At 38.9% G+C, this 16,367-nt stretch overlaps 1 protein-coding gene across 6 annotated transcripts in view; it reads right to left on the reverse strand.

Annotated features, from left to right (window-relative positions):
- Positions 1-3,629: 3,629 nt before the first annotated feature.
- GPR176 (G protein-coupled receptor 176) overlaps positions 3,630-16,367 on the reverse strand; it is a 32,870-nt gene continuing 20,132 nt past the window's right edge. For 4 of the 6 annotated variants that reach the window (XM_051791326.1, XM_051791327.1, XM_051791328.1 and 1 more), the window contains 2 exons: positions 8,192-8,444; positions 3,630-6,545 (listed from right to left, as the gene is read on the reverse strand). In XM_051791326.1, the coding sequence (XP_051647286.1) occupies positions 5,438-6,545; positions 8,192-8,444 (1,361 nt within the window). In that variant the 3' untranslated portion in view covers positions 3,630-5,437. Of the gene's footprint in view, positions 6,546-8,191; positions 8,445-14,847; positions 15,070-15,614; positions 15,686-16,367 lie in introns of those variants that run through there. The other 2 variants (XM_051791331.1, XM_051791330.1) reach the window with 2 other exon arrangements.

The following is a 16,367-nucleotide window of genomic DNA, read 5'->3' on the forward strand; positions in this document are numbered from 1 at the left end:
TTTGTCAACAAGGATAGGTGAATCACTTTAAAATAAACGTTAAAATTATTACTGTGGTCACCATTTTTTACTTGAATATTCACTGTTAGTAAGGAATCTAATTAATAAAGGAGTGTAATTGCCTTCCTAATCCCATCCCTTTTCATAGCTTTTCTGCATTTAAACAATATGAGAGGGTTAATTCATGTGTTCTGATTAACTTGCAAAATTAACTGGCTCCTACAACTAACTCTGATACTTGGGTACATCAAAGCGGGTTTTCATTGGCAGCAAAAATTTACAGGAAACAGTTCAAAAAAACTAAGTGCATCTCATTCAAAGTAATAGAGTTTTCATTGATGCTTATAGTATGGCATTTTACTGTCAGTTTTGCCAATAAGAGAGCACTTTGTTCCTTCTATTTAGTGTCATAACAATGCAATGTGGTCTACAGTTTACTGAAGACAAACACAAGAAATGCACTAGTGAACTCTCTGTGTTTTAGCCTCCTTCCTAAGCCCCGGGTATGTTAAAATTCTAACTTAAGTCTTGCAATTGCTAATGCAATACCACAGTGGTGTTAGGAACCTGTGGTGTTTTCCAGATGGTGCAGAGGATGATTTGAAGCAAAAAATAGAAGAATTAAAATTTACATCTGCATTTAAGGTATTTAAGTATTCAAGGCCAGTAATGGCAATGAGAAAGCAGTAAAATGGACAATATCATTCAGAACTGGCTAAACTAAAATCTGGCATTTGCTGTATTAGGAATTAAATAAGCTATGAATAATGAGGTAAGCAGCTAGGTATAACTGCCCCAGTATTTATTTCTTTCTACAGTACAGTGTATATACTTAACAGCTGACAGAGTTTGACTTGCTATCAGCTTCCCTATTAGAGACTGCCTAAAACTTCAGAAATTCCATGAAAGGAGAATATCCAGCTCCAAATCTGGTAAAAAACAGACATAAAACTCCTTTGAAAGTGGTGCAGGAATAGGCTCCTTACTGCTGCTTGTCACATGGAATCAGTGAAGGTTTTCTATGAGGCTGTCACACCTGAGAGTGAGTAATAATGGTTTGGCAGGGATATCTCAAACTGCAGTTGAACTTATGATCTATGAGTGTTACATGTCCTAGTAGACTCAGAGAGGAAAAGAAGAGATTCACAGAGTTCATCTCAAATCCTCTAGATCAGGCTATGAGACTCTTCCTGTCCAATAAGAGGACTGAACTTTGTAAACATCATTAAATATTACAGAATCTCAAATATTGTTATAGGTGGCAGGTGTACTTATATTGAAACTTGAACTAGAAGAGCAGAACCAAAGGTGTGATTTTTTCTTTGCCTTTCCAGGAACAGGTCAGTTTTATTCTAAGCTAAAGTAGATACTTCTCAGAAGTATGATGATTAAAAAAATAAAAAAGGCTTAGAATGGAAAAAACTCTTACGTCTAGGAAGGGCACAGCAAGAAAAGTACTCCAAGATTTACCTTTCATCCTAAAAGACAGGTTACAACATGATGAAGTCACATTTAGACAAGCTGTCTTGATACTCAGAACACAGTCACTGTAGTAACAGAATTAATTTATTGCTTTCTTCCTAATCCAATCAAAAAGAAGCACAAATGAGAGGAGGAATATAGGGAACTTGTTCCCAATTGCTACTGCGTATCTTCATACTCCTCTGCTCAAAAGCATTTTATTACACAAAAAGGTAGCCAAGACACTTTCATTGTCTCATACATGTTGGAGAAAAAATTACCAAGACTTTGTTTAAGACTCATGAGTTATTTGTCTTTGATTATTTTTAATATCCTTTCATGTACTCACCTGAAATACCTTTTATTTACCAAAGGTAATATTTTTAAGGTAGGCTGTAGCAGTGCTAGTACTCAGTTCAGGACAAGCACAACTAATATTCACTATATTAATTCCTCTAAATGTTAGGGCAATAAATAGACCCTTTTCCTTCAAAGGACAAATATATTATGTATTAACATCTTTTGACTGGCATGTGCCAAGTCAAGGGCAAAGAGCCAGAAATTTTGGTCATATTCCAACTTTTCTAGAAGCCCTCAGTGAGGAGGAGTAGAGTTCTGCAGAGTGCTCCATCAGCTATAGTGATACAGCGTGGTCACCTGTCAGCTGACAAAGACAGGCCAAACTAAAATGCAAAGTCCAGAGTCAATGGTAAAACTTCCATTTTGTTTAATAAAGCCAGGGTTTCATTCTTTGACTTGTTCATGCCTTGACAAAGCTCTTTCATGTTGCCGCACCTGCTACAGGACAACAGGAGAGCATAGGAAGCAGGAGCTCAAGATGAATTGTGTTGTGCTGAAATTTCTCATGCCACAGCGTGCAGTGTGCTGGGAGTTTGCTACCAGACAGGCACAAGGGAAACCAAACAATGTGATCCTGCAAGTGTCTCAGGACCTTCTTGTGCAGCTTAGGATGTGATCCAGGCAAAAAGTAGACGGTTTAGTTTTACAGAAAATGGAGGCAAAGAAGCTATAATACTCCTTAGTCAAGCAGTGTGACATGAACAAGAGGAACAACTTGAGTTCTGTGCGGCATGTAATCATGTCCATAGTTATTGTCATAACAACTTATAGGACAGATTCTTTTTAGTTGGAACCAGCTTCTAAGTCCCCATCAACTGATCTAGAGAAACATCCTGACTTTCCTCTTTGTTCTTCAACTTATAGTCCACTGATGCAGTAATTATTATCCCAGGAAACAGGGAGCAGAACAGAAGAAAACTCATTACAGAAATATAGCCATACTTCTCTGGAAAACATTACCTATAGGTGTATTTTTAAAACCAGAACAACTGTGTTCATTAAATTATTGCAGTTTAGTAACAATTAGATCTGTTCTACAGTAGAATACTTGTAGAGTTTCTAAAAGACTGCTTTTCTGTGGAAGGTTTTCCCATTGTGCAAAATAAACTGCTCTCAAGTATTCAACCAAAATAGCATTATTTAGTATTGAAGGACTGTGTTGTTTACTTGTTGGGTTTGGGGTTTTTTATATTATTTTTACATGATGTTTGAATTTTAACAGTATTTCTTGAGGATGTCTCAGAATAGTAAATTGACATTGTCCCCATACTCTTTTCATCCTTTTTAAACTATTTTTTCTTTTGTTTAATATGTGCTCTATTTTCCCCCTCTAAGTGGCAGAATAATGAGTTTTAACTTTATTTTCTCCAGGTTTATTCTTGTGTAGTAAGATTTAGCCTTTAAATCTATTTGCACAAACCAAAGTACACCAGGCTTTCTCTTCATAAATTCCCACAGCTTTGCTTTGTACTTCACTTTTGTTCTTGTGAGACACTGGATATTAATTATATATTTAAATAACTTTTTATTGACAAAAAAAATACATGCTGTGGTACTTTTCCACCTCTGCCACAGAAGGACCACTTTTTTCTGGAATCTTTCTTCTGTCTGATTTCAGGCAAGCTATATCTACTGTCCCATATCTGGACCCCTTGAAGACTGCTCCTTACTCCCAAGCTGAGAAGCTCTTGAACTAGCAAAAAGTGAAGTGCACTGAAACCAAAGAGGAAATGGAGAAAAACTTATTTTACACATACACACTTTTCTTTAAATATATTTTTATTAAAACATTTGCTTTTAATGCCTTGTAGAAATCCACCACCTTGGAATCATCAGAAGCTGGTGACTTTCTTCAAATATGTCAAAGGAAGAAAATGTACATCTCCAAATTCTGCTTCAGCAGAATTTTCTGTCACTTTTAAGATTACCTGGTTGGATTTAGTAAGTTACCGTGAACTTGTCAAGATTCTTCACCTTGTCCTGTTAAAAGTATGCTTTAAAGAAAACTACTTTCATAAACAGACAGTAACCACAGAAAACGGTTCAGCATGCAGCAAAGGGCTAAAGTACAGGAAAACCACAAGGAATAAACAGATATTGTAAGACTATGCTTTTAAGAAACTACCCAGAGAGACAACAGTGAATGCAGATGAAAGACTACTTGCAACTGAACAAGGATTAAAATGTCAGGGTTACAATAGTTTTAGGTCACCTAACAGACAGATATAATTTAAAGTTCACATTCATTATAAACAAGACAATATGCCTGTGGTTATGAAGAGGGGCAAGCTGCAGCACGATGCCTGAGTTCTCACAGAAAGGCTGGTGTGCTGATGGCATGACTGTGGCTCACTCAGGAATCAGGCACCAGATTTGAAAGTCTCATGTTAATACAGTGGGTGGTCTACTCCGTGAGATGAGTGGAGCAGGATGGTTGGTATCTGTACCTGTGAAGGTAGAAGAAAAACCTCTCTACCTCTGTCAATTGTGAGAAACTGCATTAATAAATCTTTGCCTTTAGAGGTCTGTTACCAGCTTCTTCACTCACCAGTTCAGTTGTCACTGAGACACTCAGTGTCTATCTGTGTGAGTCTCTCTCTCTGTGACACAGACTCAGAAACTAAGATTGTCACACTCAGAGAAAGGCTACTAGCATTTCAAACACATTTCTTTCATTTGCTGGCTTTCCCGTAAGAAAACAGCAGAGTGCATCAGCAGGTAAGTTTAAGGTTTGTGCCTTTGTTACTTACACAATGGATACATTACACTGTTGGAACATTTGTATATGCCCTTTATTACAGGATCAAAGTGTTCTATTTATGCCCTTGGCACATACATACTTGTTTATTGGAGTCAGGATTTGTCCTGCATGATCTCCAATCCAGTTTTTATTTAAAACTACATGAATATATCTGGGGTCTTTACAAAAAAGGTCTTTCTCAGGTTTCACACACATGATGATTTGGGTATCCTTGGCTTTGTGGAAGTTTTATGCCAGAAAACAGTGGTTTAGGTTTTTAAAAACTTTAGATGTTCAGCAGATGCTTAGTAACTAATTTGTGCAAAAAAATCCAGTAAGCTTTAACACTGATTGAATAAATGGGCTTAACAGACAACAAATGCACTTAATAGTCCATTTTACTTCATTAATGAAATATGCAGAATCTTGCTATGTCTATTTGCACCAGAGTAGGAACTACCCATGTTGTATGTCTTCTGCTCTCTACAGCCTTTCCTATTAAGTTACTTTGATACCCAGTCCATTTTAATACAACATGAGATTTCCCAGAAAACTGACTGACATATTTCCATAATTCAGCCATACAGAGGTCCCAAAGCCATATATACTTTTTGAAATTTAATCAGACAGGTATCGTTGTAAGGATTTCAGAGATAAAATTTAAGAATTTCCGTATTTCGATATATTATTTTCATGAAATATTTCATATTAATAAGGAACACTTGCATATACATTTTCCTTTTGTTTGTTCATTTAAATTATATTTGGCACAAGAAAAAAACCAGCCTGAAACAAATTTCAACATAATAAAGATCCATGGGATCACATATATAATAGAAAGTGACCTTCCTCTGTCACTTCAAGCTCCTGCTCTTTCTAAGAATCCACCTTGGGAAAGATACTGACTTTATTGTTTCTGCTGACTTTTCTCTCTGCTTTACACTTGGGCTGTTTTGTCTGGATTAGCTCTTCAGGGGTATTCCCCAGAGGAGGCAGGAGTCGCTTCTTACTGTTTCGGTTTTCTGAGAGCCACTGTGGAGGCAACTCAAAGGGTCCAAAACCAAACTGCATGGAATACTTGTCATTTATCGGATCAGCTTCTGTGGGCACAGCTGGGGCCACCTGAGCTGCAGAGTCTGCAACTGTCTGTGGTATAAATCTGTGAACCAAAGTCTGTCCTATCTCTAAACTGGTGGTAGGAATTTCTTTCTGCTGCAAGTCACCAGAGCCAATGGATTTGGTCTCATTCTCCTCATCTTCCATTGGCTTGAAGATTTGTTGTTGCCCGATATGAAACATCTCCAGAAGCTGGCTTCCCGAATGCACATTGGGCTCCAGATTATCATCCACAACACCACCTGAGCTGACAATGTTTCTCCTGCTAAACCTTCGGTGCAGCTGTACTATTGTCCCCACTAAGCACTTCCGTACTGATTTGTTAACAGTTAAAAATAACAAAGGGTTGGCCAGCAAAGAGACCTTGGGCAACCAAATGGCAGTGAGGAGCAAGAAGACTGAAATATCTGAAATATTGAGTATGGTGCGATAAATCACCAAGGTCACATACGGGACGCTGCAGAAAATAAAGATCATAACCATAGAAAGCAGCATGACATGAAGTTCAGCTTCTCGCTGGGAGGCATATGGGATAGAAACTGTATTCTGAGGAGTCCTTAATGCAGCTATGATGACTTTTTTCTTCTGGCTGGCACTCAGTGCTCTGCGAATAAGAATCATAAAGAGAAATACCACAGCCACTGGTACAATCACAGTGGTGATGTTATAGATGATGACATATATCAGGTGGCCAAGGGAGTAACTCCAAGATTCAGAACAGGTGGACATGGCATAAATATCAAACACATTGGTCACAACAAATACTGGAATGCTGGCCACTATTGCATGGGCCCAGATATAGATAACCAGGTCTCGGGATTTTGCATCAGTTATTTTTCTTTCCAGAGGGTATAAAACAGAGTAGTATCTGTCAAAACAAAAATAAAATTACAATTGATACAATGCAAAGGGTGAAGTCTATAATGAGCATAGTCCTTTTGAAAAACTTCTCACAGGAGCTGTTTGAGCGTAACGTCCCAAATATCTAACTGGGTTGTCAACTGAGTACCTGCTTATGAAAGAAAAAAAAACCCAATGGTCTGCCTTTGCAGGTCTGTCTGTAGAAAAAAAAAATTAATATTGAAACTTCAGGATCACATTATTGGTAGTGAACAATTCTTTCAATAACTGAGACTATATCACTTTGGCTGATGCATGTGACTATTATTTTGAAGATGTCATCATTTACTTGTAAACTAGAATAGTACATTGCACACAACTCAAAATTTCAAAAAACATGATGGGGGCACAGATATGTCACACTGAACAATCAGACTCATAGTTAATTTTAAAAGCTGCTTTATGATAGATTTTTTTCTTTGGATATTTGGAAAAAGCTGTTGGTGACAAATTACATGTATCCATCTATTGGAAATACAGTGCTGTTTTGTTTTGCACAAGCTGTGGTCAGCAAGGCCCTGAGCACACTGAACATTCAGTGTGCATTTAAAAAAAAAGTGCATCTCTGACATGCACGTCAAATTTCAGACACTGATTCATTGTTTGCTTACTACTGGACTACTGCTGTGGATTTTTAAGCTCACAGAGTTTTCATGACAGACCTAACTCTTCACACTTATTATTATAAGTGGTAGGAGTTTGTGCTTTTTGTGAGGAAAATCACAAGTTTTCTTGGTGAAGGGCAAACGATATGCTGTTCCAATGGCAACACTGGTGTGCACTATAGATAGTGACACTGCATTAACATGTAAGAGACATATCACATTAATATGTAAGAGACATATCACTTTATTAGGTATACAGTTTGGTTTTGTAGAGCTAGCATACTCTGCAGTGAGACATGATAACAGACTTACTTTTATCTAACATGTATAAGTTTACTGTTTTAGTAACGTGTCCTTTATTAAACCATATCTACCCTTCCTTAAGAATATCTAACTTACAGTCACTGTCAAGCTGATAGAGCTGCGCATTTAGGTGGGATCAGTGACTGATAATAATTTGCAACATGAATGGCATCCAAAAACTTAGCCAGTCCAGAGGGCCACTTTTGTTTTAGACTGATCTACATACAAAAACTCCCTGAACTAATTCTGGTTGTATTAATTTTGTTTGTTTTTTTTAAAACAAATCTATATTTGAAATTTGACATTGATGGACAATCTACCTCCAGGCATTGGTAAATCCTTCTAACAGGCAAGGGCTTTCAATTTCCACAGATAAAAATGTGCACCTCGTCTACAGTCTGAAGTTGTCTGCTTTTAAGTTCATCACTGACCAAGCATTATTAACAGGAAGAAAATATAAAAACTTCTCTGAAGACAAATCTGTAGTCTCAAAGTCCTTTATAAATGTCCAGAGGTACCAGAGTAAACTGAAAACTAAAGATTTTCACTGTTACAAAAATATTTCTCCCAAAACATTCTTGAGAGAAACTGTACACTGCAAACAGAGCACCAGAACAGAAGCAAGACAATACGAAAGGGAGAAAAATATTTCAAAGGGAGAAAGAAGAAAGGGAAGTGCAGGATCATGGCAAATTTGCTCCCTTACCTGTCAAGAGCAATGGCTGGAAAACTAAGGATGGTCACTGAGCAGAAGACTTTGTGCAGAAACTTGGCAATTCTGCAGAAAAGCATCGTATAGATCCACCAGCAGCAGTGTGGACTGGCACTAAGAGCAATGTCAAAAGGCACACAGACTAGGCTGGCACAGATCCCCGAGCAGGCCAAATTCTTAATGAATCGGCTTGTTACAGATTTAAGTAGCGATGTTCTGCAAGTTGACCACAGCACCATGGTGTTACCTGTGAGTAGAGACAGGAAGCATAAACAAAGGAAAACAAACAGACGAACAAATAACTACCCCCAAACCCCAACAACAATAATCTTAACAGAATTTAATGTTCCTTAGTACTGCAAATAAAAATAATTTCTTTGCATTTGTCAGGAATCACTGATTGAATCATTACACTGCTCAAACTAGGAAGTCTGTAATAGCTTTATAAACCAGAAGACTGAAAACAATTATTCCCCAGCTATCTCCTCCCAGCTTCTGGTAATGGATGAATTAGGGAATTCAGAGGCAAATGCCTACACAAAATATCCAAACTGTATTTTTTGACGCTTATGTTGATTCTCATATTAAATGCTCCACTCTGGGTATTCAAATACAGGAATTGGCTGAAGTGCTCATATTTGAATAATTAGTGCATAATTCTTTTTTAAAGATAAAAATGCACTGTAAGTAAATACAAATATAATTAAAATATAAATATAAATATAAAATTTTAATCCATTTGTCTCTATGTGTAAGTGGATCACAGCAGTTTGCTTTTCTTTCCACTGACCACTTCAGTGAGACAGACAGGCCTGCGTGAAGCCACATCCAGAAGAAATTTGCCTTCCCCCTCACCCAAGAGATGCTATATGTACATAACATGTAACTAAACACATGGGACAGGCAGAACAGAAAAAAAAAGGACTTGATGCACATAACTTCACAGTCATATACACAGAATGCAACCCACTGTTTTGAATATTCAAGCCCCACCCATTCATTTCATATAGAGTGAATGGATGGCAGTGAAGCAGAAGTACAGAAAAAAAACAGCATTAGTTATGACAGTATTTTTCCCTTATCATTGCATCTTATTCCATCCAGATCTCGAAGAAATAGACAGAAACAAATTCTCCATCACAAATTTACCTATGATTCTACCTCACACAGCAAGATCACAAGAGTAAATGACCTGTTGTTAACTGCATGCAGCTCTGGGCCCTTTCTAATGCATATGAAGATACCACAAAACTCACAAGATTTTCTCCCTTCTTTAAAAACCTGTCTTTAGCAAGATCATAGAACCACAGAATGGTTTGGGTTGGAAGCAACCTCAAATCTAGTTCCAAGCCCTCTGCCATGAGCAGGGACACCTTCCACTAGAGCAGGTTGCTCCAAACCCCATCCAACCTCGCTCTGAACACTTCCAGGGATGGGCATCACAATGTCTGTGGGCAACCTGTTCCAGTGCCTCGCCACCCTCACAGTAAAGAATTTCTTCCTAATATCTGATCTAAACCAATCCTCTTTCAATTTGAAGCCTTTCCCCTGTGTTGTAGCACTAAATGCCCCTGTACAAAGACCCTCTCCAGCTCTCTGGTAGTCCCCTTTAGGTACTGGAAGGCTGCAATGAGGTCTCTGTGGAGCCTTTTCGTCTCCAGGCTGAACAACCCCAACTTTCTCAGCTTGTCTAGATCAGGTGCTCCCACCCTCTCATCTATGGAGGCAGGAGGATCTCCACTAGCACAGCTGAGTGAGGCACACATACTCTGCATCATGTGATCTGATCCCACCTTTCCAACCCTGACTCCACAGACACTATTTTTCTCCTTTATTTTGCTTATCCCAGAGACATACTGTGCAGAACAATCAGCACATAGCTACAAGAATACAAATACTGCTTGACAAGACAACTCCATTTATTCTGCTGCAGCCAGAGAGCATGCAAGTAGAATTTAGCTTCCCACCTCCAAGGAAAGTCAAATTGTTTTTACTGCAGACCATACCAACAGCCATATGTTGTTGATACTATATGTTGTTGACTCTTAGCAGAAGCTCTTTTGAGTGTAATTGATTTATGTGGCAGATTTGTAAGTATTTTAGTACATTACCTACAAACAGACACAATGAAACAAAACAGCATGTTAAGCAACTCCTATGAAAAAGCAGCTGCAGTCCCACACACACCTCTCTGTTGACACTCATTCTTTGCCTTGATTTTTCCTCTAACCGATAAAAAACCCCAAGCTTTTACTTGCTGAGTAGAGTTTTCCCATTGCTGCCCACATAAAATGCCAGCAAGATCATACTCTTGTTCACATGGCCAATGTGTATACCAAGTGACAAGTACCAAGAATTAGGAGGAAGTCTAGCTCAGCTTCTTGATAAAACAGGACTCTCAATAGAAGCATGCAATACTAACTTCAAAATCTACCTCACAGACCTACTATTTTGGTCTGCAGTACTTGAATGTCATTTGGGATTCAATTTTCTATATATTGTGTCATGTTTTATGCTAATTCCTTTTGTGTAGTAACAAAATAATGAGTTAAATCTTTGCTATCTGATGTATTTTAAAGAAAGGAATCATCACCTGGTTTTGGCAGGTGCTTTGGGCTTGACAACGTATTTCACAGGCAGTATTCAATCAGTTGTATGTAAAGCTTTCTAAGTTGCTAGAAGATATTCAGTCAATCAAACCACTTACTTTCAAAAATTCTCTAACTCTCCAGCTATTATAGAAGTACTTCTCACACAGTAATAATATATTATTAGAATGTCCTGGAGAAGGGAGAAGCTGGGCTTTTTGCTGTGGTTGTTTTTTTTTTTAATGAATCTTTCATCTAGTTTCAATTGCACTGATATTATAATCTTACTTCCCAAGTAAGAATGAATATAAATGAAGAATGGAAAAAACAAAAGAAATCAGAGGCATTTTCATTAATACTTCAGAAGCCTCTAGAGAACTACTGAGCTATTCTTCAGGGTCCTGCAGAGTAACTTCATTCAAGACTATATTCTCAGCTGTTGAATTCTACAAATTATGTCATATTGTCATTTATACATCAGAGAGTCACAAGGAAATGAAATTAGCTCTGGTTCTGACTAATCCTAAATGGAAACATAAAGAATGAAGTGTAAAAAAAGATAATGGTTCTAAGATAAGGAAGCACTCTTTAGACAGACAAAATAAAGTCAGAGCCTGAAAGGGAAAAATAAGGATAAGCAGACAGAAGTGTCCACTTGGGACACTGGAAAATTAGTCAGTGAATACCCCTCAGGGAAACATTCTTTTTCACTTGCAGCGATGAGTAACTTACATACTAATAAGCTGCTTAAATGATCTTCAGATCAGCTTCAGTAGAGACTGGTAGGTGTGGTGGGGGGAAACAGTTTTCCCCCTGCAGTTATAAAATGGTAAAACCCCAGGGGGTGGTGACCCCTGAAGTTTTGAGGTTTTACCCAATGAGCGCTTCTGCAAAATATAAACATATCACAAGCAGAACGGAAGAGAAGGTGGTTGTTGTTGTTAGAGAATTAGCCATGTTGTAAAAGCCACGAGGAGTGAGGGCAGGAGCCCCCTGGGGGGCTCTGGCCCCCCAGCCCCCAGCTGGGGGTGCTGCAGGGACTTGGAACAGCGTAAGGCTGGGCTAAGTACCTGTGGCTGAAAACTAAAGAAGTTTTCTCCACTGTGAGTGGGCAGACAGAGCAGCGGCAGAGGCAGCAGCAGACAGAGAGCAGTGGCAAAGAGCCAACAGATAAGAACTGAAGAAGCAGCAAAACAGCATGCAGCCAAAGAAAGACACAGAGTTGTCTGAGAGAGCCGAGAGAGAGAGCCGGCAGCAGAGAGGAAACTGAGTTCTACAGAGAAAGTTTGGGTAAGAACTGAAACCAAAAACCCCCCAAAATCCTTGGAGACCCCTCACCTCCTGGAAGAGAAGGGTGAAGTGCAACATGCACTGCAGAGAAGAGCTCAGAAGCTCAAAGCGTCCTGGAAAGCTGGACCAGGATGGAGAAAGAATCCAGAGGGGGTGACCTTGGCCCCCCCTCGCCGCTGCTGCCAAGCTGGCAGCCTGAGATAGAGCACAGGAGCTCTGGTAGAACTCTTGAGGCAAAGGCTTCCAACTGAAAGCTGCCCGAGATGTTCTGACTCGGGGGTGAATCCCCTGAGGAAGGGACCTTCATGGGGCTCTTACGCCCCATGATATGACGTGGTGACGCGAGTTTTGTCCCTGCAGCCCACGGAAGAGAAGACCCTCACTTGAAGATGACGGGCTGAGGGGCTTGGATACCCCTTGTGTGTACTGGCAGAGATCCAGATACAGATGATGCATAGAAGAGAACCTGCTGCCTTAGAGACAGCAGAGTCTGAGAGTGGAAAGGGATCTTTTCCTTCTTCCCTCCTGGACTTTTATTTGGAGGGGAGAAGAGATTTGATCCATTGTAAATACTTATGTCATGGTAGAGATAATTAAGATTGTATATAATGTATTGTAGTATTTATTTGTACAGTCATTGTAATATATATTCCCTTCTCCCCATTTTAAGTCTCGTGTGGTGTCTGGAAAACCATCTCACATTGGGTTGAGATGTGGGAGGGGGCTTGGACTAGGGAATTGGATTTTGGAGCTCTCAAACCATGACAGTAGGTCTTCCTGCTGATGCCTTCAAATCAAGTATTTCCCTTCATGCATCCCAAAGCCACCCACTCAGACGAAAAATTACACCAGAAACTTTGCACAACGTTAAATATAAGAAGCTTCAGAACAAAACTGCAAACATTTCCCAGTTCATTGTTCCCTAGTTTTCCTTAGCAACTCCTTTCCGTGGAAGAGGATAACAGTGTTACAGGCAACAAGGCAATTCAACAAGCATTATACCAGTTGTGCTCTGAATCTTTTCACAATGCCTAGAGGCTCTCTTCCATTCTGTATGTGTTAGTCACTCACTGATGAACCCATGAAAGACACTAGTCTTGTTCTCCTTGGGTTACAACTAGGGTTACACTGTACTAGGTTGTTGCACATCATCACAGTGGGCAAAGCTGTCATTTTCTACCATGGCTTAGTTTCTGAAGTGTTTCTGCTAGATAACTGCTCTAGAGCTACATAACCTTGGATTTAAACTTCCAAATAGGCTTGTACTGGAACAATCTGGATAGCTGGGAAGCATCCCGGGAAGCTGGAGGGAACAAGCAGCTGGAAAATGCAGCATCTTGCAGTATCCTGTAAGTCAATACCATCAGGGACATGAGTATCATTTACAATCAATCACATATGACAAAGCATATCCCATACTGGTTGCGCAGAGTTCCACCACTAACACAGAAAGATGAAGTGTTTTTAATTTAAAAATGGAAAGCACATCTTTGGTCTTCTCAGAGAATGAGCTATGTCAACATAAAACCCTTACTACACCTGATGGTAGCTGACAACCTTCTCAGTATACAGACTGACTGAGCAGGACGTAAATATCCAGCTTAGAATATCTTAAGTCACAAGGTACCCAATACGGATCATTGATTTCATCTCCCTTCTCCTTGCAGGACTGCCCACAACTAAACCATATGACTAAGAGCATCATCCAGACACTCCCTGAACTCTGTGAGGCTTGGTGCTGTGACTATGTCCCTGGGAGCCTGTTTCAGTGACCAATCAATCTCTCAGTAAAGAATCTTTTCCTAATGTCCCATCCAAGCTTCCTCTGATGCAGCTTCCTTCTATTGTCTTATGTTCTCTTGCCAGTCACCAGAGAGAGATCAGCACCTCCCCTTCCACTGCCCACCTTGAGGGAAGTGTAGACTGCAATGATGTCAGCCCTCAGCCTTCTCTCTTCCAAGCTGAACAAAACAAGTGACCTCAGCTGCTCCTCACAAGGAGCTTGTCTGTGCCTTTGACAATTTCTTCAAGTAAAAAAGAGAAATATGAAATAATAAGGGTAACCACTGCATGAGAAGCAGCTTTTTTCACATTAGAAACAAACACGTTAAAAGCCTAAGTCAAGCAGAGTTCGTTTTATCCTGTTATTAGCATAACTATCAACATTCAATAAAATCTCCATGTACTATATACCAATTCTACTGTATTCAGATTGAAAAGATGGTTGTTTCAAGTTATCCTCTACATTTTTTTAATTGAGAAATATCATAGATAAGCAGCCACACAGTACATTAAGTTGCACAGAAGTACACTGAGCAAGTAAATACAACAGTTCACCACAGCATGCTGCCCAGAAGTCCTTTCTGACCAGGAAGTGTTATCGGACTGCATTAGTCTGATTCAAAGCACCAAAAAATATTTCTGCTCCTCTTCCAAGTTGTACCCTCCTTGAATTTCACTGCAGACACAAAGTGTTGATCAACAGCTGAAATTGTTCTGAAGTACAAGCTCTTAGCAATACTTCAAATAATGCGAAAGATTCTTAAAAATACATTTAACAAGCAGAAGGAACATCCCCATGGAAACCAGAGACAGTTATCTAAAAGAAATGCATTTACCATGCAGTCATCCAAAAAAAAAAAAAAAAGACAAAGAAATGTTGTTCTTTGTCAATTACTTCATGGAACTCAATCCATTAGCTGGGTATGACATCCATCTTACATTTTTGTTAACATTAATCAGTGCATAATTGAATCAAAACAAAGTCCATACTCTAGCAAAATCCTTCTCCTCACAGTTTGCCTTCCTCTGCTTGCTCTCTTCCCTCCAGAGCAGAGTTCTAGTGATCCAGCCTTCCTAGCAGAACCCAGCTCCCTGCATTGCTACAGGGAAGGAGCTGGCAGCCTTCTCTATGAAAAAACAAAACAGGAAGCCACAAAAAAGGTTAGAAACTGGGCTTTAGCCACTACAATTGTTCATCAAAAAAAACTAACTGAAAAAGTTACAGGTTTGGTCAATATGATGAACAGGAAAAACTTCTCTTGTTGAAACACCAAGGTGTTACATTCCTAACTCTCAAACTGTCTTTATTATTTTTCAAGGTATTTTGAGGAAGGTGGTTTTTTTGCAAAACTTACTCTGCTAAAAGACAAACCTCACTCCAAAAAAATGGTTCATTGGAAAAATTTTTGGCAACCCGTGACATCTATCAAATGCCCTTATACTAAAATGTATGATTACTTATTCATCTCCAGCTGATTTTCCCTGGATGGCTTATTGAGGAAAAAAACCAGAAATATACACAATTTAAAATGAATGATGCTTAATGGATAGCAAAATTTTAAAAGCCTGTGGTAATTACTAGTAGTTGGAAGAAAGACTTTATCTTTTCTTTGGAAATTGAGGCTATCTTGCACTCTTAATTAAAAAAAATTAGCATCAATTTTCATCCCCCATTACAACTGAAATTAGAGAGTTTGTAGCTGAAAAACACTACAGTAACAGCTATTGCATAGAGCAGAAATTACTTCCTGACCTACCCCTACAAATAAGAAAGATCTGATAGCATTCCTGCATCCATTTGCCTGTGCTTCCCTTTCTCCAAGTGCCAGTTTATTAGAAACAAAATTTTATTTTTTATATAGCTTCACCATGCAGCCATTCACCAGGCTGGGCATATTTGCTTTTGATTCTTCAGACACAGATGTCTTCAGGCAGAAATTACATATGCCTAATACATCCTGTACAGTGGGAATAATTTACATTATATTTAGAAACACGCTTTTTTCCCTCCCTCCACAGCTGACTGTAATGAATAGTTCTCTCCACTCTTCCCAGCCCTGTGAATGGGCTCCAACAATACTCACTAGGAATAAAAAAGTAGAGCCAGGGACTCTGAAACACATACGAAATACCATGAGTTATAAACTGAAAAAATCAGTAAGACCCTAAATCATATACTACTAAAAAAAAAAATCACATGGAAAAATATTACATTTAGTTATGAAAGTGTGGCATTTCACTGAAGAAATATGAATTTAAAGAAACAAATCAGATTTATTCCAATTTGCCAATTTTGTTTTGTTTTTTTTTAAAGAAAAGCAACTCTCTTCCAGGCCAAATACTTGGCTGGTGATTTCTGCCACTTGGGTCATTACAGTATGATGGCAGTCATGTAGCTTTATTTTCTGCAATATTTTGAAACCACAGACCACAGATGTGCCTACCAGGGTACAGGGAGCTCCCTTAGAGGCATCAGTAGAAGACACTACTCTCTCAAGGCTGTATGTTTT

Source organism: Manacus candei, unplaced genomic scaffold, assembly GCF_025592945.1.
Source record: "Manacus candei isolate 608988 ecotype Guabito, Panama unplaced genomic scaffold, ASM2559294v1 h1tg000033l, whole genome shotgun sequence".
NCBI classification, from domain to species: Eukaryota; Metazoa; Chordata; class Aves; order Passeriformes; family Pipridae; genus Manacus; species Manacus candei.